This window comes from Mizuhopecten yessoensis, unplaced genomic scaffold, assembly GCF_002113885.1.
Source record: "Mizuhopecten yessoensis strain PY_sf001 unplaced genomic scaffold, ASM211388v2 scaffold1255, whole genome shotgun sequence".
Classification (NCBI taxonomy): domain Eukaryota; kingdom Metazoa; phylum Mollusca; class Bivalvia; order Pectinida; family Pectinidae; genus Mizuhopecten; species Mizuhopecten yessoensis.
This window is the reverse complement of record NW_018403955.1, coordinates 212,979-239,066: the sequence shown is the minus strand read 5'-3', so window position 1 is coordinate 239,066 and position 26,088 is coordinate 212,979. Positions and strand designations below refer to the sequence as shown.

The following is a 26,088-nucleotide window of genomic DNA, read 5'->3' as shown; positions in this document are numbered from 1 at the left end:
TTGCCGCGTGTCTTCAATTTTGCTATGACAGTATATGGAGTATCGAGAATGCCTTTTACAATGCACATCAGGAAGTGCCGACAACATTTTGTAAAAACTAAAAATGTTATTCATTGGTTGGTTGGAAGCCTTGTGTATTTCCTTTGGGTGTTTTTTTTAACAAGTTCAGTTTTCAAACTTAACTTCGCTCTAATCACTGACTAAATTAAAATGATTAATGAAAAGAAACTAGCCGTTGTCATCTTAATGATAGACGAAGAACTATGAAAAAAGAAAACTGTATATTGATTTTAAAGAAAACCATCTGATGATTTGGTACTAAAGAAACTTTGATCGTATTTTGTTTCGTTTGTTTAGAAATCCTAATTTTGTACTTCTCAACGAGTGCGCTAAACGCTTCATTTCAAAAGTGGTTTGACACTGTTGAATCAAACGCTCAATTGACTAAGATTTGCAACATGGAGGACGATGAAGAAGAAATGAAATCTCTGCGTGGTAAAAATATGTTTTATACACTTTACAAGTTTCCTTTATCGTCTTTGTTGTTATTTCTTATTTTCATTTGTATTAATGATTACTATTATATTAAATGATCACTATATTTGAAGTGATTGCTATGTATATGATTGATTTTCCGATGAGATTCTTGCTCAACGTTATAACAACGTTTCTAAATTACAGTACCATTCAATCCAGTTTCGGGCGCTCGTAGGATAAGATATTGGGATCATCCTTCTGTGCTATACACTGGACATGACTATGTAACCTTTTCCCCTCGTTATCGTCAATTCTGTATGCTACATGCTGATAGGAGGATGGGACTTTGATATATCCCATTTGAAATTGTATAGCTATGACAGGCTCTGCTTCAGCTAGTCCAGCTTTGGAGCTTGGAGGATAAATTACTTGGAAAGCGAGGTCCCAAAATAAAACCACACCTTTGTACCATTTTGTTTTCCAGAAAGCAAAGGTGATTCAAGTAAGGATGAAGCAAACAAACCTTCAGCAACTCAGAGCCATGTGCAAGGTAAATGCTGAATAAAGAGAATATTGATCTGATGATATGGGACACTGTAATTTACACAGCGGATAGTGTGCTTTACTATATATATATATATACATATATAGCTACCAACAGACAAGTGACTGTCGAGTCGGTGATTTGAGGTCCGCCTGTCGACATGTCGTATCCTTCAGGAAGATACACAAACATTGATCACTCCATCCTTGAGTAGGATACATAACATTACTCACTCCAGTGACGTGGAATGGAGTGTAATATTGTCTAGGTTGTGATATTCTAGTAGTGTGACACTAAAAACCATCTGTTGTCATTTGAATCTTAGTCCCATTATGCACATATCGGAAAGAACAATCTAATTCCGTGGTATACCAGATTGTAAAGAGTTCAAAAGATACTAAATAGTAATACAGTGATCTGCAGGATAAGTTAATTCAATATTTACTTTACATAGTGTGATATTGATCATGGTTATTTGATGGTTTACCACAGGAACACAGAAGAAAGCCCGTACATTTGACTTTATGGCCATGTTTCAGGAAGCTCGCAAAACTGCCATCGACAGAACAAAGGGTTTGTAAACAAGCATTGACAGAAAACTAAGTTTATTACTTTAAAAATTGTATTAAAATTGCACTAAAATCATTTGTGAACAAAAAAGGCTGATATTCAACACTATGAAAAAACATGTACACTGGAAATTTTATAAAACAAGTTTTATCCTAGCTTGCTAAAATCTGACATTCACTGTAACAGTGTTGTTTTCAATGTATTATTTTGCAGATAACATAGATTCCGAGCCTCCAGATATAGAAACGCTGACTGTGAGTAAGAAGGAAAAATCAAGAAAAGAATCAAGTTCATCATCAGGTTCTGATAGTGACAGTAGTGCTGATTCTGATTCTGACTCTTCCAGTTCAGATGAAAAACCAAATTCAAAAACAAAGAAGGACAAACCAAAGAAAAAGGCAGTTAGTTCAGATTCTGATGAGGAGGTTGTAGGGCCTCCACTTCCCCCTGGAATGCTTGGTCCAGACAAAACAAAGAGAAGTGACGAGGAAGAGGATGACATAGGTCCACCTCTTCCTCCTGGCATGAGGGGAGGAGGAGACTCTGATTCTCCTGGCATGAGGGGAAGAGGAGACTCTGATGAGGACGATAGTGAGGAGGAGGAAGAGGTGTGTAAAGGGGGTTCAGCATGTATATATTAGTACTCTACTGTAGTATTTAAAAGCAAGAGCTCTTCCTGGATTATCTTCTATTTTGTATATTACAATAACATTGAATAGATCTGTTAGTTTTCATAGAGTTCAGTATTTGTAATATTACAAAAGCAATCAGAGAATTAATGTCTATGATTGTTGATGTAATACACTTGTTTTGTGTTGAGAATAAAATACTTTCTAATTACTTCCCCTCCCTATGTATGAATAGTATTGTTACAATTTGTTTCATTTTTTTTCAGTGTATGTATGTGTTATAAATGCATAAAATAAACATAGTATGATGATATCAAGGGAAAGATATTCAGCTTTTTCACCAAGCCATTTAGCTGGTATGGCCCTGTATCGTTTCAAAGTCTTTGGTTCCACACCAGTTTAACTGACCTGTAAAAACTTGACCAGTATCACCTTAATCAATAACCCCAGTATGTAGAAAACATTTTGATAAATAGATGATACTTACTATCTTTGTTCTGGTCAGGTCATGGAACAGACATGTACAAACATTTGTTTCAAAAATGCTTCATATGTGTGGTTACTTTAATACACATACTAGGTAGCAGGGATATTTTTCTAGCAACAGTAAGGAGATAGAGTTTTTATACATATTGTTTTAAACCTTTTCAGTAACTTCTGTTTGAACAGACCAAATGACATTTTTAACCGGACTACTTTTGTAAAGTTACATATGAGATATATAAGAAAAAAAGGTGGTTTGGACAGATTAAAATCATAACTGAACCAGTCATTTTGGCCTGCTGCCTGTTCTTAATGAAAATCCTGCTGTTTCATGCTCTTCAAATAAAAGATATCATAATATGGTTATTGAAAGGAATCATGCATTTGCTATCAAACTGAACACTAGTGATTGTCTTCCTAAGAAATATATATAAAAAAAGTTATGTTTTCAATTCTTGGTTACTAAAAAGAAGTTGATATGTTACAAAGGGTGTTAAAAAATTATAATTACTGGTAATATGGTATATGGACAAGCAACTACCTTTATATCAGCCAAACTGCTGAAATGTAGTATAATTAGTTAAGGATTTTTTTGTTATTTTTTTCAGAGTTTGATTAGTAAAATTCCATCGAGCCATGAAATTTTACTGAACCATGGAGTCAAACCTGTAAGTGTATCATTTAAAAAATGTCATATTTCTGTGTAGGCAATTATAAATAAATTCTGAAACAACCCAGAAAATATTTTTTTTAGTTCAATTTTTATTTTACAGTCTGCTTTTTGATTCAATAGGTTTGTGTAAAAGTGGAGCACTATGATATCAGTGAAAAATTCACAAATTATACTGAATTATCTCCCTTGAAATCGAGATTGTGTTGAGAGAAACAGATCATTTATTTCCTCAAGCATTGTTTTCTTTTCCAATATGAAAGACTCTATTTTGTCTAGATAAGCTATATTAAATAAAGTTTTACTTTTTATGAAATTTGTTAATTATTTATCTAAACCCAATTCAGGACAGCATGACACATTCTTAATTTATAATGGTATTTGCACCACAGTACACACTGTATGTTGTATCTACAGGTATCTGCCCTAGCATTGGATCCCTCGGGGGCGAGGCTGGTCACTGGGGGTGTCGACTATGAAATGAAGTTCTGGGATTTTGCTGGAATGGACACCTCATTAAAATCTTTTAGGTCAATCAGACCTTGTGAATGGTATGTCAGTCAGCCTATCATTTAGGTCAGTCAGACTTTGTGAATGGTATGTCAGCCTAATTTAGGTCAATCATACCTTGTGAATGGTATGTCAGTCAGCCCATCTTTCATATGTCTACATCAAAGACATGCTTGTTATAGAAAATTACAGAGATAATAGATGTTTCTATTGTTAGAAATTCTGATTGTATAGGTGAACGCTGGTGAAACAGGATAGGAACATCATCTTAAGACATAGGGTTCTGACAAAAAGTGTTGGTTTCTACCTATTAGTTTGTTTACAATTTTATAAAACACACTACATCACCTGTAGTTTTCTTACCCAAGGATAACATAGTAAATAATGGTGAGAAGATGAATTTTTTGGTTTATCCAATTCTGCTGAATTAAAAACAAATGTGATGGCAAATTGAGGCATTGACACTTCAGTTATAATAAGAACTTTGTATTTTTGTATTTTATTTGCTTCCAAATCATTGATAACTCAGTGAAAATATTGACATTCACAATTTATGCCAGGATACATTTTTTTGTATGAAAGAAATGTTCAGACTTTGTCCATACAGTAAATAAACAAATTAGGTGACCTCCTTTGTTTTAAAAAATCATTCTCGACTCTTCCCATGTGCTGTCCCCCACCCACATTCCACAGTTTAAAGTAAAATAGCTTGTACATAAAAGGTCATTCTGAGTTTAGAGAACCAACTTGAGTCTTTTCTATTTTTTGATAAAAATTTGTTGTAAAGATTTTTATCAAACATTTTATCATCAATGTTCTTCCTTTTATAATATTTTTTCTTGAAATCATTGAAATGTTTGTTTTATTTTGAATCCTCAGTCACCCTATCAAGCAGTTACAGTATAGTTCTACAGGTGACACCATATTGGTTGTGTCTGGTAACAACAAGGCCAAGGTCCTGGATCGGGATGGCTTTGAGAAAATGGAGTGTGCAAAGGGAGACCCGTATCTCTTAGACATGTCCAACACAAAGGTATGAGATAAGTTAAAGGGAGACCCAGACATGTCCAACACAAGGTAAGGAATAAGTTAAAGCGAGACCCGTATCTCTTAGACATGTCCAACACAAAGGTATGGAATAAGTTAACGGGAGATCCATATCTCTTAGAAATGTCCAACACAAAGAAATGGAATAAGTTAAAGGGAGACCGATATCTCTTAGACATGTCCAACACAAAGATATGGCTTAAGTTAACGGGAGATCCATATCTCTTAGAAATGTCCAACACAAAGAAATGGAATAAGTTAAAGGGAGACCGATATCTCTTAGACATGTCTCTCTTATACATGTCCAACACAAAGGTATGGAATAATTTAAAGGGAGACCCAGACATGTCCATCACAAAGGTATGTAATAAGTTAACGGGAGATCCATATCTCTTAGAAATGTCCAACACAAAGGTATGGAATAATTTAAAGGGAGACCCAGACATGTCCAACGCAAAGGTATGGAATAAGTTAAATGGAGACCCAGACATGTCCAACACAGAGGTATGGAATAAGTAAAAGGGAGACACAGACATGTCCAACACAAAGGTATGTAATAAGTTAAAGGGGGACCCAGAGATGTCCAACACAAAGGTATGGAATAAATTAAAGGGAGACCCAGACATGTCCAACACAGAGGTATGGAATAAGTAAAAGGGAGACCTGTAGCTCTTAGACATGTCCAACACAAGGCATGTAATAAGTTAAAGGGAGACCTAGACATGTCCAACACAAAGGCATGGAATAAGTTAAAGGGAGACCGATATCTCTTAGACATGTCTCTCTTATACATGTCCAACACAAAGGTATGGAGTAAGTTAAAGGGAGACCCATATCTCCTAGACATGTCCAACACAAAGGCATGGAATAAGTTAAAGGGAGACCCGTATCTCTTAGAAATGTCCAACACAAAGAAATGGAATAAGTTAAAGGGAGACCTAGACATGTCCAACACAAAGGTATGAAATAAGTAAAAGGGAGACCCATATCTCTTAGAAATGTCCAACACAAAGGTATGAGATAAGTTAAAGGGAGCCCCAGACATGTCAAACACAAAGGTATGGAATAAGTTACAGGGAGACCCAGACATGTCCAACACAAGGAAAGGAATAAGTTAAAGCGAGACCCGTATCTCTTAGACATGTACAACACAAGGTATGTAATAAGTAAAAGGGAGGCCTGTATCTCTTAGACATGTCCAACCCAAGGTATGTAATAAGTTAAAGGGAGCACCAGACATGTCCAACACAAAGGTATGAAATAAGTAAAAGGGAGCCCTGTATCTCTTATACATGTCCAACACAAAGGTATGAAATAAGTAAAAGGGAGCCCTGTATCTCTTATACATGTCCAACACAAAGGTATGAGATAAGTTAAAGGGAGCCCCAGACATCTCCAACACAAAGGTATATAATAAGTTAAAGGGGGGCCCATATCTCTTAGACATGTCCAACCCAAAGGTATGTAATAAGTAAAAGGGAGGCCTGTATCTCTTAGACATGTCCAACCCAAGGTATGTAATAAGTTAAAGGGATACCCAGACATGTCCAACACAAAGGCATGGAATAAGTTAAAGGGAGACCTAGACATGTCCAACACAAAGGTATGCAATAAGTTAAAGGGAGACCCAGACGTGTCCAACACAAAGGTATGTAATGCGTTAACGGGAAATCCATATCTCTTAGACAGGTCCAACACAAGGTATGTAATAACTTAAAGGGAGACCCAGACATGTCAAACACAAAGGTATGGAATAAGTTACAGGGAGACCCAGACATGTCCAACGCAAAGGTATGGAATAAGTTAAATGGAGACCCAGACATGTCCAACACAAAGATATGGCTTAAGTTAACGGGAGATCCATATCTCTTAGACATGGCCAACACAAAGGTATGTAATAAGTTAAAGGGGGACCCAGAGATGTCCAACACAAAGGTATGGAATAATTTAAAGGGAGACCCAGACATGTCAAACACAAAGGTATGGAATAAGTTAAAGGTAGTCCCAGACATGTCCAACACAAAGGCATGGAATAAGTTAAAGGGAGACCGATATCTCTTAGACAAAAGGTATGTAATAAGTAAAAGGGAGACCCAGAAATGTCCAACACAAAGGTATGGAATAATTTAAAGGGAGACCCAGACATGTCCATCACAAAGGTATGTAATAAGTTAACGGGAGATCCATATCTCTTAGACATGGCCAACACAAGGTATGTAATAAGTAAAAGGGATACTGATATCTCTTAGACATGACCAACACAAAGGTATGTAATAAGGTAAAGGGAGACCCAGACATGTCCATCACAAAGGTATGTAATAAGTTAACGGGAGATCCATATCTCTTAGACATGGCCAACACAAAGGTATGTAATAAGGTAAAGGGAGACCCAGACATGTCCAACCCAAAGGTATGTAATAAGTAAAAGTAAGTTAAAGGGAGACCCAGACACGTCCAACACAAAGGTATGGAATAATTTAAAGGGAGACCCAGACATGTCAAACACAAAGGTATGGAATAAGTTACAGGGAGACCCAGACATGTCCAACACAAGGAAAGGAATAAGTTAAAGCGAGACCCGTATCTCTTAGACATGTACAACACAAGGTATGTAATAAGTAAAAGGGAGACCAAGACATGTCCAACACAAGGTATGTAATAAGGTAAAGGGAGACCCAGACATGTCCAACACAAGGAAAGGAATAAGTTAAAGCGAGACCCGTATCTCTTAGACATGTCCAACACAAGGCATGTAATAAGTTAAAGGGAGACCCGGACATGTCCAACACAAAGGTATGGGATAAGTTAAAGGGAGACCCAGACGTGTCCAACACAAAGGTATGTAATACGTTAACGGGAAATCCATATCTCTTAGACATGTCCAACCCAAGGTATGTAATAAGTTAAAGGGGGACCCAGAGATGTCCAACACAAAGGTATGGAATAAGTTAAAGGGACCCCCAGACATGTCCAACACAAAGGTATGGAATAAGTTAAAGGGAGACCCATACATGTCCAACACAAAGGTATGTAATAAGTTAAAGGGAGACCGATATCTCTTAGACATGTCCAACACAAAGGTATGGAATATTCAAGATTAAAAAAAGATACCTGTAATTAGCAAAGATAATTTTACAGTAAAGACAAATGTTTCGTTTCAGATTAAAATCTGCAAAACACACAACCCTTATAAAACGAAAGCATGGTGTTCTTTCAGCAACAGAACGATGTTTTATTTTAAGTTCAACCATCTAGATGATGTCTTGATATTTTGTTATGTTTATATCATTTTCTGTTATAATTTGTTATAATATTCATCCATATTCCTTAGTTAATTAATGAATACATAATTACAAATTGCTTTATTAAAAACCAATACAGAATCACAGTAGAGTACATGACACTATAGTATTTACTATGGTACAATTCAGTGACATAATTATTTGCAGAGTTTTAACTTTGGTTAATTTTTTATTGCAACCAGTTAACTAATTTGCTTATGTTCGGAGACAAAAATTAACTCTTTTTTTTTGTAAGAGAGACAATTAGGGAGGGGGCTTAATTGCAGGCAGCCACCCTGTTCCCAGGACATTTGCCAAAGTTGAGAGGAGGCTTATTTGAGGTCAAATACAGTAGAAGGACTTTTATTACCGATATTCCCCATTAAAAAATAAAGTATTCCAAATCATTGCCACTCTCTTCCAAGAATGAATTTGATGAGAGTAAAATCAGACGACAGGTACTCACCAAACTTCACAGAAATACCGCTGGATACTCTAATATGCTGTCATTTCAGGGACATTCAGCTATGTTGAACTCAGGATGCTGGCATCCTAAAACAAGGGAAGAATTTATGACCTGTTCCAATGACGGGTAAGTACCGAAAGTGAATGAAGAATTTCAGCAAAAATTCTCCTTGACAAAACTATTTTACTTCAGATACATCTAAACATAGAGCAATTTTCAGAAAATTTCATTATCAGAAGTTTCTTAAGGTAACACAGTGTTGAACTTAAATTGAAATTTTTTCTTACGGTTGGAATATTTGTAATATAAGGGTTCATATTACACGACATGGTTGTATTTATTATAATGTTAACTGTCTTCTGTGGTTCAAAGGATATACAGAGTAATTGGGAACCAGCCAATGATGTTACATCAAATTCACTTTTAGGATGGAGATTCCTAGATAGTGTCTGATTGGTATTTTTCGCCTGACAGAACAGGTAACCAAAGGAAGCATGACCTTGTTTCAGTAAAAATGGCTGTTCCTTCATGTATTTGGTAAAATAATGTGTTTAAAATGCGTCATGAATGGAGAAATACAATTTCCTTTGTCATTTAGAATGTAAGTATACAGATTAAAACATATTTTTCATATCTGGTATTGAATTGTGTTGCATACCATAATACATGCGAAAAGATATTCATTTTCAGTCTTCAATATATACATGTTTCAAAGAAGTATTCAACAATTGTTCAGTATTAATATAATTGTTTTACCCTTACAGCACTGTCAGGTTATGGGATGTGAATATGGAAGGAAAGAAACACAAGACAGTTCTCAAACCACGGACCCAGTTAGGACGTAAAACTGTCCCCACCACCTGCACCTACAGCAAAGATGGCCGCTGGGTGGCGACAGCATGCCAAGATGGCTCTATACAGATATGGGACCATAACAAGTCCTTTGTATGTATACAGTTAAAATCTTAGTGCCTCACCTTCTGAGTTCATTATCACATTCTGTCTTATCAGGATCACTTTCAGAATGATTTTTTACCAGGTATATGTAGTAATGTATATGTAATGATGCTCTATGTAGTGACGGTCGACTTTGAAGGCATGAAGACAGTGATTTCAGGCAAATATGAACAGTTCTGCAGCCAAATAATATACACGTTTTGTGTTAAATAGTAGATGAAATAGTTCCTTTATGAAAATAAGTTGATATGTTCCTGCAGTGACATCACAATTGAATTTAAATTTGATTGACCAACCTTTGTTGTTTGAGTATTTTTGGACAAAAATTATCACCCCAGTATGAGGAAGACCATTATTGTTTTGATTTTGTGATTCCTTATCAGTAGTTTTCAACTTTTACTTTGACCCTAACTAGTAATCCTAACCTGTCTGAAAGACAACTTTCACAGAATTGTATGATCACTGTTAGCGATTTTTCACTCAATGATTCTATGAGTATAAAAAGATTTTCATATATTTATGATAAATGGTCGTGACCCAGGACTGGTTTTGGATTGTTCCTATGTATAGTGGGCACCCTTTTCTTGAGATTATCATTTCCCCCAAGTGCACTATACGCAAATATTTATGGTATTTAGATAGGGGTCATTGTGAAGAAAATTTATGCTTGGAAAGGTTCATCAATGTTTGTGTTTGTTTATTGTAGGTGAATGTTTCCATGGTGAACAGGAATTGTCACATGAATGGCAGCGATACGTCATGTCTCTGCTTCAGCTACTGCGGACAGATACTGGCATCAAGGGGAGGTAACACAAATATATTTACACTTTAAGACATTTATAACGAAATTATAGTTGTACACATGTACAGTGATATGTAACTGAAGATTATTTTTAAAATAATCATCAAGAGAAATAAGCATAGAGTTGATGTCAAGGATGTTGATCAGCATGTTCTTGACAGCAATAACTGAGTAAAGTTAATCAATGATAAAAACCGCATAACCAACGTGACCAATGGGAGCATCAGGACTTTTGCACGCCCAGCTTTTGATAGGTTAATGAGACATATGTCATTTCATCTGTTATTCCAGACTTAGATATATTCATTATTTGGCTTCAGAGCAGTTTATCACTATATTTTAACTCGGTGAATCCTGAGGATTTCACATAACACATGTTTGACTGTATGACATCCAGTGTGATCTGTTCCCTTTGATAGTTACTTACATTGTGCCTCTAATTACAGGGGATGATACCCTGAAAACCTGGGATATCCGCAACTTCAAGAAGCCTCTCAATGTTGTGAATGATCTTGACAACTTCTTCTCTTTGTAAGAACAAAAATTATTTCCTTACATCTAGGAACCTTAACCATTGACCTATAAATATTATTACAGAATAGCAAGTGAAAAAAGTAATATAAACTTTAAAATCAATATTTTCCCCTTAGTCATAGCTGAACACAAATAAAGTACCTAGTGTAATTTATGTAGTTTGTGTTGTTGTTCACAAGTTGTGTGAATTTGTGTGTTCGTTGTATTTATGGCTTTGTGTGGAATTCAGTTTGTGTTTAATTTGTTGTTAACTCACTGTTAACTCACCGTTGTCGACGTAATACAATTAGTCTTCGACTACTATTGACGCTTCTACTAATTCTACTGGTTATCTGTATGAAGTTTGTAATTTGTATGTTTTAAAATATTTTGTACATGTATGTATTTTGAATGAGTTTGTACATTGTATGTAGTTTGTACATTGAATGTAGTTTCTTTGTCATTTTCATGAGTTGGTGTTGGGTTTGTATGGAGTTTGTATGAGTGAAAATCTACCCTTGATATGGTTTGTCATGATTATGTTGAATTAGCATATAAAAGTTATGTATTTAAACAAAATATCTTAATGTTTTGTGTGGATGATTTATCCTTATTTTGATCTGCCACGGAAAACTAATTTTACTTTTATTTTACAGCACAGATTGTGTTTTCAGTCCAGATGATCAAATGATTATCACAGGACTTTCAGTTAAGAAGAATACTGGCAAGGGGAAGTTACTCTTTTATGAACGAAACACACTAACCAAGCTGTCAGAACTTGAAATATCCGACTCGGTAAGTTATTCCTCTTCGATGGAGTATTCATTTGCGAGATCATTTACGAGATCAATGCCTTATAATGAGAGGGAACTGGCAAGTTTATCTTCATGTTTTATTCTTTAATCAAAAACTATTTTCACCCAATTTTGACCCATGAAAAAGCTTGATGTGTTCTAAGGGTTCTGATTAGGGTAAAAAAAATGTATACAGTATATTGAGGGCAAATTAATTATGAGCAAATATTAGTGAACAGCATACAATTGTATGAAAATATCAAATTTATAGGTAAAGGGTGAAAGTTAGATTGAGGGAGATTTTCAGGTTTACAGTATATGAAAGATTGCTGATGCCTATGAAAGAATTTTTGTTTTCACAAATTCCAGGTTGATAACATGTAGGAAGCAACTTTGTTGGAAGATTTAAGCCAGATTACTGAGAATCCAGAACTACTGTATTTGATGATGGTAATTTTCTCCTTTCGAATCTCCATCCTAAAATCCAATTTCATTTTGTACTTTTGTGTTGCATTATACAGAGTGTTGTGCGTTGTCTATGGCACCCAAAGCTCAATCAGATGGTCGTTGGCTGTGCAGACGGCCAAGTCAGACTTTTCTACGATCCAAAAAAAAGTCAAAGGTGAGTCTTTGTTACACTTCAGTCATGAAGAAAGAAACCAAAACATGGAAATCCTATATTTTGTCTGCGACTGCCAGTGGTTTTGGTAGATTTACTGATAATATACTGATATTTTATGTCTGTATCATTGATAGAATACTGTGATACTAAAACATGTTCCAAAAAAAAATAACACAGACCAAAACATAAATTAAGGGTAAAGGCTAATAGAGCTTTCAATCCGTACCCTGGGCTTTCTCTCCCGACTGCCACTAGATGTTTCAATCCGTACCCTGGGCTCTCTCTCCCGACTGCCACTAGATGTTTCAATCCGTACCCTGGGCTTTCTCTCTCGACTGCCACTAGATGTTTCAATCCGTACCCTGGGCTTTCTCTCCCGACTGCCATTAGATATTTCAATCTGTACCCTGGGCTTTCTCTCCCGACTGCCACTAGATGTTTCAATCCGTACCCTGGCCTTTCTCTCCCGACTGCCACTAGATGTTTCAATCCGTATCCTGGGCTTTCTCTCCCGACTGCCACTAGATGTCAATCCGTACCCTGGGCTTTTCTCTCTCGACTGCCACTAGATGTCAATCCGTACCCTGGGCTTTTCTCTCTCGACTGCCACTAGATGTCAATCCGTACCCTGGGCTTTCTCTCTCGACTGGCACTAGATGTTTCAATCCGTACCCTGGGCTTTCTCTCTCGACTGGCACTAGATGTTTCAATCCGTACCCTGGGCTTTCTCCCCCGCCTGCCACTAGATCTTTCAATCCGTACCCTGGGCTTTCTCTCTCGACTGCCGACCATACCCTGGGCTTTCTCTCCCGACTGCCATTAGATGTCAATCTGTACCCTGGATTTTCTCTCGACTGCCACTAGATGTCAATCCGTACCCTGGGCTTTCTCTCTCAACTGCCACTAGATGTTTCAATCCGTACCCTGGGCTTTCTCTCTCGACTGCCACTAGATGTCAATCTGTACCCTGGGCTTTCTCTCTCGACTGCCACTAGATGTCAATCCGTACCCTGGGCTTTTCTCTCTCGACTGCCACTAGATGTCAATCCGTATCCTGGGCTTTCTCTCTCGACTGCCACTAGATGTCTAATCCGTACCCTGGGCTTTTTCTCTCGACTGCCACTAGATGTTTCAATCTGTACCCTAGGCTTTCTCTCTCGACTGCAACTAGATGTCAATCCATACCCTGGGCTTTCTCTCTCGACTGCCGACCATACCCTGGGCTTTCTCTCTCGACTGCCACTAGATGTTTCAATCTGTACCCTTGGCTTTCTCTCTCGACTGCCACTAGATGTTTCAATCCGTACCCTGGGCTTTTTCTCGACTGCCGACCATAACCTGGGCTTTCTCTCCCGACTGCCACTAGATGTCAATCCGTACCCTGGGCTTTCTCTCTCGACTGCCACTAGATGTCAATCCGTACTCTGGGCTTTTCTCTCTCGACTGCCACTCGATGTCAATCCGTATCCTTGGCTTTCTCTCTCAACTGCCACTAGATGTCTAATCCGTACCCTGGGCTCTCTCTCTCGACTGCCACTAGATGTTTCAATCTGTACCCTAGGCTTTCTCTCTCGACTGCCACTAGATGTCAATCCGTACCCTGGGCTTTCTCTCTCGACTGCCACTAGATGTCTAATCCGTACCCTGGGCTCTCTCTCTCGACTGCCATTAGATGTTTTAATCTGTACCCTGGGCTTTCTCTCTCGACTGCCACTAAATGTTTCAATCCGTACCCTGGGCTTTCTCTCCCGACTGCCACTAGGTGTCAATCCGTACCCTGGGCTTTCTCCCTCGACTGCCACTAGATGTTTCAATCTGTACCCTAGGCTTTCTCTCTCGACTGCCACTAGATGTTTCAATCCGTACCCTGGGCTTTCTCTCTCGACTGCCACTAGATGTCAAGATGCAGCAGTTTGGAATCCATCTAGAAAGGTTCTCTTCCAGAAGTTGATCAGAAATGAGCGATGCAGACTAGGGATAACAGGTGTCTCCAAGTATTCTGATTGAGGTTGTCTCATTAGACTCCAATCTGGATAGACGCCTTCACGTCTCTTTCAAAGCATCAATACAACTAACACATGTTTGAAATCATTTTAACATTATCAGTAAAATTGTGTATGATAGTCAAACATTTAAAAAATATCTGTAATGTCTTGGAGAGAGGCACGGTAGTGTCACCTCAGTTTTTTCTTTTTAAGATATTCCAATTCTAGTGTTAGAAATACTCATAGGTACGTTAGTCAAACTATAAACCTATATATATATATCTTAACAGTAATCTTTTCTTTAACGCTTCTTGTGCTTTAAATTTATGATTTTGTAAATTAAATTTCTGTGTATTACATGTATTACATGTATTTTCTATTATCATTGTGTGCCAGTTCATCAAGGCACCAATCTGTTAAAATTTGATAATACACATTAATTGAAATTTGCTAAAATAAGAAGGTTTCCAGACCATATCTTCCTTATGTGTATCATTGAATGTTATGATTTTGTGACTTTACAGAGGTGCAATGTTGAGTGTTGTGAAATCAGAAAGAAAAAGCAGACAGATTAAAGTGATGACCACCCAACAAATTATAACACGTGAGTGTTTTATCAGTGTAGACTTTTGTTTTATTGAAGAGAATTATCTGTTATATATCATATACCGTTTCTATATCCTACTCTGTAACCCAAAACCAGCCTAAGAGGCCAGAGGACCTTAATTAGGTTGATATGGGTCGAAGGTTGATATTGGTTAGATGTGGAAGTGATCTTATTATGATCCTAACCCTTTTTATGAGATCTTAAAAACAAATTAATACACAAATCAAACGTAATTAAGATGTGATGTTTAGATGTGTTGAAAATGAAGTATGGTTACCTTGAAATGTGGATGAAGGGCAGATATAGGTCACTCCAGTATATGGCCTCTACAAAGCCTACAGCATCAAAACAACCCACATCGCAGACAAACATGGTAATCTTTCTAAATTGTAGTGGATGATCTTTCTAAGATCAGTTGATGCATTATATAACGACAGACTTTATACTGTGTTTTATAATTATGTGCGATATCATATTAAACAATGTACTCAGTGTATTGTCCACATATATTACAGCCTATGCTCTGCCAATGTTCCGTGAGGGCCGCCCAACAAGTACGCGTAAAGCAGAGGAGCGGGTTAGGAAGGACCCTGTTAAATCTAGGAGACCTGACCTCCCCATCACTGGGCCAGGTAAAATCTTTTTTCTTGTTACTTCACTGAATCATTATTTCTTGCTTAAAAAAATCTTTAATTTACCAGGTTTTGTATTATTTTGCTCACTTGTAACCAATTTGTTTTTATCTATTATGGGAGAAATTCAGGTACTCATATATTTAAATCAACATCAATATCAAACAAAATCATGGTGACCAGATAGTGTTGAGTACATGAAAGTAAAATGTTGAATATAGCACCAGATTCTTACCTAACCTCTGTTCAAAATGATATTTTCGATCTTAGGTGAAGGTGGTCGTGTTGCCCAAAGGGGAGCAACTCTCTCTCAGTATGTGGTCCAAAATCTTGTCCTTAGAAAACCTGATAAATATGAAAATGATCCAAGGGAGGCCATTCTACGCCATGCAAAAGAAGCAGAGGAAAACCCATTCTGGGTGGAACCAGCATACAAAAAGTAAGAGCTTTCAAGATTTCTCTCAATATATAGGGGCGACATATGCACCTCATGCATAACCTCTGGTATGCTTTCATGTAAAATAATAATGATTTTCCAGTCTTTTTTAACAGTATTTAACAAAAGTACGTAGTAATTTGAAGTTGGGCTGTGGTCATTTTAACTATTTTGGGTGACTGGTCGGTCAATAAATTTCGAAAAGGAACTGTTATGTAATAATTGTTCTAGTATGCCAAATATTCTATGTGTATCTAATATACCTTAATGTTAATATTTTCATAAAATATTCTCAACCACACCTTAAAGTTCTTTTCTCAAATAGGCTGCCAAAACAAACAGCATTAGTCCAAGAAATGTTAATTGATGTTTCAGAAACAGTAGAGTGTCAATACTAGAGCTACTGTTTATTCTCAAAGTGTAGTTTTTACTATATTTTTGTCAAATACTATGAGAATGCAATGATAGACAGGTACCACCTTATAAAACTCAATTTATTATTTGCTGATATCAATGATACACAACTCATCCAAATTTGACAAAAACATATTTTTTTCTAGAAATCAGCCTGTGAGGATATTCCAAGAGGTTGAGGAGGAGAAGAAGGATGATGATGATGATGAGCCATTGTGGAAGAAAGCAAAACTAGGATGAAATTGTTTTTTTAATGTACATATAATTTGTAAATAAATAAATGTCTAATATACATCAACTGGTATGTAATTCTTGTAAAAAGATGTACACATTAGATTTACTATTTAAACTGTTGAATTTATTAACTTCTCATCTTTTTTGGAAACAAGGTTTTGATGTTAACTTGTTTTTTTTTTTTTTTTGTTATGTTTAATCTAAATGCACCAAGTTACATGTATTGTACCAAATATATTTGTTAAGATTCCATTTCAAGAGTAACTTCGAAATGTTTTGGTCCCTACGATACTGTGTGTATGCAGGCTATTTCAATGGTGTAGACAATTATCACTTGATTACAAAACAAATGATCAAAACAGTATGTATACTAACAGTAGACCTAACACACAGACAAAAGCCATTGTCCACATCAGAGATAATGTCAGTGTTTGACGTGGACCTTGAGCAGACAGCTTTTTCACAACACCTTCAAGTTGATTTGTAAATGCCTCGAAAGAAAATAGTTCCAGCACTCTGCTCCTACCAGCCTCCCCCATTTTTGTGTGCAAGTCTTTATTTTTGATAAATTGCATCATGGCTGAAGCAAATTCTTCATCATTCTGTTTACATAGAAATCCCGTGGTCTCATGACCAACAGTTTCCAAGGGACCGCCACTTTTAACTGCGATCACTGGACATTTCAGGTACATAGCCTCTATCGGTACAATACCAAAATGTTCCCTGTCTGGTGTGTATAGAAGGCAACTACAGTTATGGAGCAGGGTCCTTTTTTGTGCATCACTGAATGAGCGAATAAAAGTGACATTTTCTGCTATCCCAGCATCATCTGCTCTTTGTTTGAGTTCCAGATAATATTCTCTGTTTTCTACAACTCTTTCATCATATCCGCCTGCCATAACAAGGTGAATACTGTTAAGTCTTTTCCCGTTGGCTTCCTTTAAACAGGCTGGAAAATCAAATACAATCTTAATATCACATCTCATGTACAAGCACAACACATTCAAAAGTACTTTCATTTGTTTTCAATCTGTTATACAAGAAGTATGCTTTAGGATCCCTGTTATACAATGAGTATGCTTTAGGATCCCTGTTATACAATGAGTATCCTTTAGGATCCCCGTTATACAATGAATATAGCTTTGATACATCTTTTTTGAAAAGAAAAATATATCTTACAGACCTTTTATGAAAATGAAATAAACATCAATGAAATATCAACAATGTTCTGAGAGTACAAATGCAATTGGCCAGACTGAGATTTGATTGTGGAATATTATATTTGATATTCATCACAATGTGAAATATATTGGTATATACTTGTTTGTATCCAGATCATCAAATATATTATATTGTCAAGTTGTCAACTCAAAATGAATTTTAATGCATCTTACTTGACAATGATATGTTAGAAATGAAGAAATCTTTCTTACCAAGAGCATCAATAGCAAGAGAGAGATTTTTCTTCCTTTCATATCGGTTGATGGAGAGAAAGATTGTGGATGCATTCTGAGGCAAGAGGTCTCCTGTAGGTGGAGGTGCTTGCTTGTCTAATGCAGAGAAATCAGGTATTGGGTATAGTACCTCTGGAGTTGTCCGGACAAGTGATGTAAATGTCTCTTTAAAGATCCCAGCTGTATAAAAAAATATAATAAAATGTGAAAATCATTTTCCGTATTACGAAATGAGTTCCATGTCAATAGTTTAAAGCATTGATCATACAAACAACTGCAATTATAGTGTGCATTATTCAAGGACTTAAGCTTATATTTACCTCTCACTTATAGTATTTATAGAAAGTTAAGGATTTCTTAATATAAACTATAAATATCTCATATAGATACCGGTTATGAAAAATTGCCATAAATAGATGAAAACCATTTCAAAAATCATCATTAGCTTAAAACACATTTTACATTGATTGTTCACTTTATTAGATCCTGTGATGTATGTGTTAATGATATCACAAGACACTTAAAGGAGATCAAACAATAAGTACATGTTCTTCGGGAGTTTGTTTTACTGGAAATAGCTAATATGTCTCTCCTTTGAATGACATATTGTATATCAATACTTGTTTTCCTTCTGGTTCATCTAATAATTAAATCTTGTCCAAGCCATAACTTTTAAACTGTCAAAGATATCTAGATAAACATGAAGTATACCTGCTTAACCACTCAAGGTGTGCAGTATACTATAACTAGGGGTCAATGACCTTAACCTCAAGGTCAAAGGTAAATTAAGTGCAAAATTTTAAGTGAAAAGTTATTCAGGTCATAAACTAGTTTAACTTTGAACTGTTATAATAAAGATATTTTGATGAAACCTGAAGTATATGGATGTGCATTGCACTATATTTAGGTCACTGAGATCTTCATGTCTAGGTTATAAAAAGGTCATCTCAAATAGTAGTCCGAATTATTCTGACGTTTTATTGACTTTTTTAATATTGGTCTGTCGGCGATTAATCGACAACAGACTGAAATAAAAAAAAGTCGATAAAACGTCAGAATCATTCGGACTTCTCAAATAGGTGCCAAGCTAATATGCATATTGGCTGATAAGGAAAGACAAATATCTACTTAAACACTAAGTTTACACCACTTTAATTACTAATGCTTGTTTCCATTTATTTAGATATTTGAGTTTAAAATGTAACATATATTCAAATGAAAGGAGGATAAATTTCCACACAAGCAAAGGGAGCTAACTTGAACTCAAGGCTTCTCTCTACTTCTACCATCTGATGACCTACTTCAGCATAGTGAAGATCATGTCATATATAGGTGTAGCGCTATGAAAGGAAAGGAACAGAACTTAATATTGAAGAGCAGAGATAGCTGATTTGAAGGACAGTATTGAATCAGAAGAAATAATTTGAGAAGGGAGTTTGTTCCAATCTTTGATAGTCTGAGGAAAGAATGATTCCTTCTTTACAGACGTCCTGCATGAGATAGTTTGAAATGAGGTTTGATGACTATGCCTTGTTTGTCTGGTTATAGCGGTGAGATATTTAGTGGCAATGGCAACTTTATTATGATGGATTTTATAGAGCATGGTCAGTCTCTCCTGCAATCTGCAAGGCTACGCCATTTTAGGTGTTCTTACATGTTGCCAACGCTGGAGGTGTTACGATAGCGGTTGGCAACGAAACGAGCAGCCCTGCGCTGTACCATCTCTAGCTTGTCTATATCATAAGGGTCCCATACTGGGCTAGTGTATTTAACCTGAGGGCGGACCAGGGACTTATAGGCCTTTTTTTTGATATTATCGATATAAGTACTCCACTTGAGATCAGAAGTAATGGTGACCCCAAGATATTTAGTCTCTGTCACATGCTCCAACTTGTGACCATGTAGTATGTAGGGTGACAGATGGGATGTCTATGGTGACAGAGAGGACCTGGCATTTCTCAGGGTGGAAAGCCATCCTCCATTTAGTCTCCCAAAGTGCCAGTTTATCAAGATCTTTTTGTAGGGTTCAAGCGTCTCTCTTGAGATGTTACTGTCAGATACATGATGGTATCATCTGCAAAGAGTCTGATAGAAGATGTTATACACTCAGTGATATCATTGATGTAGTATAAGAAAAGACTCGGTCCAAGGACCGAGCCTTGGGGGACCCCTGATCTTACTGGGGCAGAATCAGACATTTCCCCCTCTACTACAACAGTCTGGGTTCTGTCACTTAGGAAGCCCTCAAGTGTTGACTGGTCTAGTAATTCCATACCCCCTAAGTTTGTGGATAAGGAGAGAATGGCTTGCCTTATCAAAGGCCTTACTAAAATCCAAAATGAATACATCTGTCTGTTTACCATCTTCTAAATTTCTCGAGATGCCATCAATAAATTCTAAAAGTTGACTCTCACATGACCTGGATTGTCTAAAACCATGTTGTAAGGGGTAAAGAATGTTGTTATCAGCATGCATATGATTCATGATGTTACTTACTATAATATGTTCCAACAACTTACAAGTACAAGTGAGAGATATGGGACGGTAGTTTTCAAGTTAAATTTTTGGCCTTTTTTGTAAACTTGGGCAATGTTAGCTGTTCTCCAGTCAGATGGAACATGACCGGTATCTAACGATATTTGGAAGATGAGACAGAGAATGGGGGAGATTTCTTTTGCCAGTTCCTTGAGTACATTCGGTTTGATATGATTTGGGCCAGCAGCTTTAGAGGTGTCTAGATTACAAAGAAGTTTATAAATTCCATTGGGTGTTACCCATCTCAGGGATGTTGTTCTGCATAGGGTATTGCTGCTTAAATGTGTCTGAGCTAATGTTGTCAGCACTGGAAAACACAGACTGGAACTGATTGTTCAATATATTGGCCTTATCCATAGGATCTGTATGAAGTTTACCATTTTGTTTCAGTGCCCCTACACCACTGTAGTCAGTTTTTTGGTGTTTTATATATGTCCAGAACCTTTTCATAGGTTTATAGTCAAATGAATTTGAATTTGGACGGCCTATGTCTTTAATATATTTCCGGTAGGCCTGTCTTAATAGTTTTTGAATAATATGTTTCAGTGACTTGAATTTTTCTTTAATTGATGGATTACCAGACTTTTTTGCTTGTTTATATACCGGTAGTCTGTTTCTTTTTTTATCAACTTTTTCATTTCATGTGTCACCCATGGTGTTTTTTTTGCCACTTTGTGTGGGACATGTTTGCCAACGATCTTTGGTAAATAGTTTGAATGCTTCCCATAATGCCTCTACAGTTAGGACTTTATTGGTTGAGATTTCTAGATAGAGGTTGTGGAGTTCACTTCTCATGGAATTTCAATTGGCCTTTTTATACAAGGGTATTTCTCTGGGTTTTTGGTTAATTTTGTGGGGAACACTGGAAATTTGGAGGAACAAAATATCATGGTCAGATAAACCAGGAATTGCCTAAATTCTCTGTACTTGGTTTGGGGTATTTACAATTATGAGATCTAATATATTGTTATTACAGGTAGGAAACGTGACCAGTTGTGTTAGCCCAGTATCATCAAGGAGATACATCATAAACATTATCCAGCCTTGGCCGGCTTCCATTCAACAGTTATCATTTTACCGTACATTGACATTTCATCATGTTTTTAATGATATTTTTGCATGTTAACCACAAATTCACATGAAAGACATACCCGTAAATCTGCTGTTTACCAACACACAGTCTGCCATTCCCGTTGTTTTCTCTTCTAACCAATCTATCGGAGCCCTATACAGTCTCTTTAACGCGCCCTTCCTTTTTGTCAGCAACATGTCAGGGAAATGGCAATAAAACAGAATTCTTGCTTTGGAGAATTTTAGTACTGGAATACATGCAGAGATTTGATCACAAAATACGATATCGTACTGCAGTGAGCTGAAGAATACCAAGTAGACAGCGGCATAAATCATTCGCAGATATGCACACAGTGCATGACATTTCCCCATAATACTGCGTGGTAGCCAGTCACCAACTGCAGTCACGTCTAGACTACCATCTTTGGTCTCCTGGAAGCAGTGGGATTTATCATGATGTGCCGTAACGAAGTGGACAACATGATTTCTGGATTTCAAGCTGAGTGCAGCGTCAATAACAGCCCTTTCTGCCCCTCCTATTCCTAAGTCAGGGTGAAGAAATACCACATTAACCATTTTATTTTACTTATTACGGAATTGTAGACTCCAGTGCGGTAGAAAATGCAGTAATATCGACAGCCACGTCTTGCATTTCAATACACGGAAGTTGCCACCAAATGTATCTTCAGTTTTGAAGATTTTTATAAAAGGGACGTAACTCCGTTAGATTAGGTGGCACATCACAAATGAAATATATCATGCATGCTGTATTACGTCTAGGCCCCATTTGACCAAATTCAATATTGTTTAATCTAACCTACCAAAATCGATATCAAATTGTTAGTAGCCTAGTTTACGAAAAATGAAGTTGAAATGGGATGTGATGATTTCGTTTTTGAAAGAAGTTCGATAAGCTGTTGACTTGCATTGAATTTTACGTTTCAATTTGCATAAAAATCAATATTTATTGACAAATCTAGTACTTAATTAGAAAGTGAATTGCATGTTTACATAAAGCTTTTTATTTCCCTCTATGCTGATGATACACTTCTTTTCTCAGACTGTCCAGTTAACTTGCAACTACAATTAAATGTATTCAGTGAATACTGTAAACAGTAGAAATTAAAGGTTAATATAGAAAAAAATGTATAGTATTTAGTAAAGGACGTAAAAACAATAGAAATGTATTTTTCTTTAATAATGTGGTGATAGATTTAGTGGACAATTTTACCTATTTGGGTACGGCATTTAGTCGTACTGGTTCTTTAAATGAATTACAATATTAAAAAGCCTTATTAAACGTATTCTAAATGAATGTGGGGTGAGTTACTTATGGAAAGTTCAATATACTACAGAATAGTATACCACATGGCTAAAGCATGTTATTAAACCAATATTGCACGACCAGTATTTACAGAAATGGCAGAGTGATGTACACACTTCATCAAGAGCTACATGTTATAGGATATTTGAAAATAATTGTCATTTTGAAAATTACTTAGGTATTTTAAGTGATAAAGATTGAGTTACAATTTGTAAATTTAGGACTACCAATCACAAATGTATTGTTGAAACTGGCACATAGCATGATATTGATTATAATGAAAGAAAATGTCCACACTGTAACAGTCAGCAAATTGGTGACGAATTCAATTACGTGCTTGAGTGTCCGTCACTGTCTGGGTATAGAATTTTATATATAGATAAATACTTTTGGATGAGACCAAATGCAATTAAGTTCTATAAATAAATGAATACTACTAATATAAAAACACTGAAGAAACTTATCAGAATAATTAATAACAATATTGCCCTCCTTGATACAAATGTGCATTTATTTTGAAACAGTACTGTGTACTACCGACTACGAACACTACAATTACTATATATTATATTGTAAATATGTTTCTCTATATACATGCTTTGTGAAAGAGAACAAAGTTGAATTGAATTGATGCCGACTTTATAGTGCTTTCTCACTAAAATACCATGCCGAAGGCACCCAGCACAGTACACCTCCTGTTCACATTATACTGACAACGGGTAAACCAATTGTTGCTATTCCCCTAAATGCTGAACGTTAAGCTGGGAATAACAACTACCGTTTTTTATGGACTTTGGTATGTCCCGGCCTGGGAACAACCCATTGCCTTCCTCAACTGGGCGAACGCTCAACATTCAAGCCAAACATGATGTGTTGCCAAGCAAGGCACTGGGAAATAAATGGTAGCTAGAAGAAGAAAGAAAACTTAAGATCCCAAATATTACAATGAACGCAACAGATTTATTATGCTCGCCCTTGTGCCCCCAAAAATAGGACACCAAAGAAAATCTCCAATTTTGCAGGGGGTTCGTTCATTAGTCGCCTCCTTAGATAACAGCAGGTACATTTTTTCCCGATCCCTCACCTGCAGGGGTGCTGACGAACGTAACAGGACAACTAATTAGTTTATCGGTAACACGCTAATTGTGGTATTATTTGTTAAATAAACACACTTTCATTACAATTGTATTCGTCGAATGTAACAATGATTAAAATTGGGGGTGGGGGTGTCATTTTAGGTATTACACATAAAGGACAGATTTGGTATTAAGGAAACCAAACAGGTTAAGTTGATTATACTGTCCAACAAATATCAGGAAAGATGGCTACTTTATAGATAACTATTGTATACTGAATAGCGTTCTAACTGCAACTCACCAGTAACACAACAACCTAATTGTGATTGAAATGTGTATCTTGATCAAATGTAGTTGAGCATAGCCATGTTATTTTCCTTAGAACTATCCTTATGTTCATTCTACAGCTTGAACTTTACTGCGAGTCGAGCCATTATTCAGAGAAAAGTTCATCAAGGTAGCTATTACATAGAAAATATGAAAGTTGATGATCCATCTCGCAGCCAATATTGCGTTATCAAAGGGAGATTACTCCGCTGTACTTTCCCCTTGTGAATTAAACAGAAGCGGATTGAGTCGTTGAAATGAGATAACATGTTTGCTTTAGTTTACTATGCGCTCTCACTCCGTCCTAATATACCATCAAAAACCTTTATGTTCAACTACACTGAGCGACTTATTGCATGAAAGCAAACAAATGCGGATGTGAAGTATTGTAATCGTGGCCCCATCACAGTATTTGTAACATATTGTAGGGCTAGTCATGGCAAACGGCCGAACGTTCTCGAGGATACAAAGTCAGGCAAATAAAATAAAATGTGTGGCCTAAATTTGCCACCGTTGTTTACATATCATCCTGGTTGCTTCTCACCTGACAGTCAACTAGGCCGTTTTACTAGGGAAAGATTAAGAAAACCTTTTCCCTGTGTACAACGCTCTTTGTTATTTTGGTCTGGTATCAAGATCTTTTTCACTAGTATAATCGTAACAAAGAGAAGGTCGGCATCTCCACTATGATCTAACAATGTAATCAATATACCGTATATGTCTGTCTCTAAAAACGAATATAAAATGAAGCGGTTTGCTCTTCATTCGCAGTTTGTTTTAAAGATTATTAAAACACCAGTTCATAGTAAAACCAAGGACTTATCAAATATTAATTAAATTCTAATTAAAACTGCATTCTCGGTTCGCCTTTAATGTTTTGCCCGTTTAAAGACAAAAACGTCACAAAATAACCATTAAGTTATTAAGATATTACCTTTCCTGCAAATGTCAGGAGTGTCCTGCGTTCCAGATATAACTATTTATACGGTAAATACTAGTTTTATTCGGTTCGAACGAAACTACAAGGTACCGCCGAACTAAACCTGTCACGAACCAAATGTTGACAGGGAAGTATAAAAACCTCCCGTGAATGTAAATTACATGTTAATATTGAAGTTCCAGTCTCGGTGCGTTCGTTTATAGCGGAATATTTTTGCGCCACCTGAACCGTTTCAACCGGGATATGCGAACACGACCCATATGTTGGATTCAATGGCAGATGTAAAACCAGTAAATCAATCAACCATTGACTACATAATTATGGTCACTATCATCGTCGACAGCGTAAAGGTCCCCGTGTAGATCGTTCCTACCAAACACTGCAGGGTATCTTCCTCATACTGAAATAACAAAACTGTCCGACAGACGTGTAACAATGTTAGGGAGCAGTAAAATAATCGTAACAAGATCGATGGTATTTCAAGAATTTATCACATAATGTGCGTGTATTATGGTGGATTCTATCACATCGGCTAGGTCATGACATTTTTCATTGGTGAAAATCACGCATGGCAAAATAAACCAAGCACGTGCAACGTTCTTCAACGTGCAAAGAACAACATAACTTAAATAATCTATTATTTTTAGTCACGTTGCCTAGCTAATTAAAGACAGTGAGGTAATTTTCG

At 36.5% G+C, this 26,088-nt stretch overlaps 2 protein-coding genes across 3 annotated transcripts; one reads left to right on the top strand and one right to left on the bottom strand.

Annotated features, from left to right (window-relative positions):
- The first annotated feature begins 427 nt into the window (after positions 1-427).
- On the top strand, positions 428-16,698 carry LOC110458500 (WD repeat-containing protein 70-like). 2 transcript variants are annotated; one of them, XM_021510237.1, is made up of 18 exons: positions 428-495; positions 962-1,027; positions 1,514-1,594; positions 1,805-2,128; positions 2,162-2,199; positions 3,312-3,371; positions 3,791-3,924; positions 4,763-4,916; positions 8,727-8,803; positions 9,442-9,622; positions 10,341-10,440; positions 10,883-10,967; positions 11,606-11,744; positions 12,265-12,365; positions 14,875-14,954; positions 15,473-15,589; positions 15,860-16,028; positions 16,586-16,698. In XM_021510237.1, the coding sequence occupies exons 1-18, from the start codon at positions 459-461 to the stop codon at positions 16,677-16,679; spliced, it is 2,037 nt and encodes a 678-aa protein (XP_021365912.1). In that variant the 5' UTR covers positions 428-458; the 3' UTR covers positions 16,680-16,698. The 2 variants fall into 2 exon arrangements, with proteins under 2 accessions (XP_021365912.1, XP_021365904.1); XM_021510229.1 differs by having other exon boundaries at positions 1,805-2,199.
- On the bottom strand, positions 16,694-22,421 carry LOC110458513 (alpha-1,3/1,6-mannosyltransferase ALG2-like). Its single transcript, XM_021510248.1, has 3 exons — positions 21,814-22,421; positions 18,107-18,307; positions 16,694-17,622 (listed from the first exon to the last, which is right to left on the bottom strand). Exons 1-3 carry the CDS (start codon positions 22,307-22,309, stop codon positions 17,027-17,029), a joined length of 1,293 nt encoding a protein of 430 aa, XP_021365923.1. The 5' UTR covers positions 22,310-22,421; the 3' UTR covers positions 16,694-17,026.
- Positions 22,422-26,088: the final 3,667 nt, after the last annotated feature.

Bases quoted from the DNA above. Each gene is read 5' to 3' on its own strand.
- LOC110458500 (XM_021510229.1), top strand. From the start codon at position 459: ATGGAGGACGATGAAGAAGAAATGAAATCTCTGCGTG. The intron at 1,028-1,513 runs GTAAATGCTGAA...GGTTTACCACAG, and splicing joins AACTCAGAGCCATGTGCAAG to GAACACAGAAGAAAGCCCGT. The intron at 11,745-12,264 runs GTAAGTTATTCC...TGCATTATACAG, and splicing joins AACTTGAAATATCCGACTCG to AGTGTTGTGCGTTGTCTATG.
- LOC110458513 (XM_021510248.1), bottom strand. From the start codon at position 22,309: ATGGTTAATGTGGTATTTCTTCACCCTGACTTAGGAATAGGAGGGGCA. The intron at 18,308-21,813 runs GTATGTCTTTCA...TTTTTTATACAG, and splicing joins GGTAAACAGCAGATTTACGG to CTGGGATCTTTAAAGAGACA. The intron at 17,623-18,106 runs GTAAGAAAGATT...TTGATTTTCCAG, and splicing joins TCTTGCTATTGATGCTCTTG to CCTGTTTAAAGGAAGCCAAC.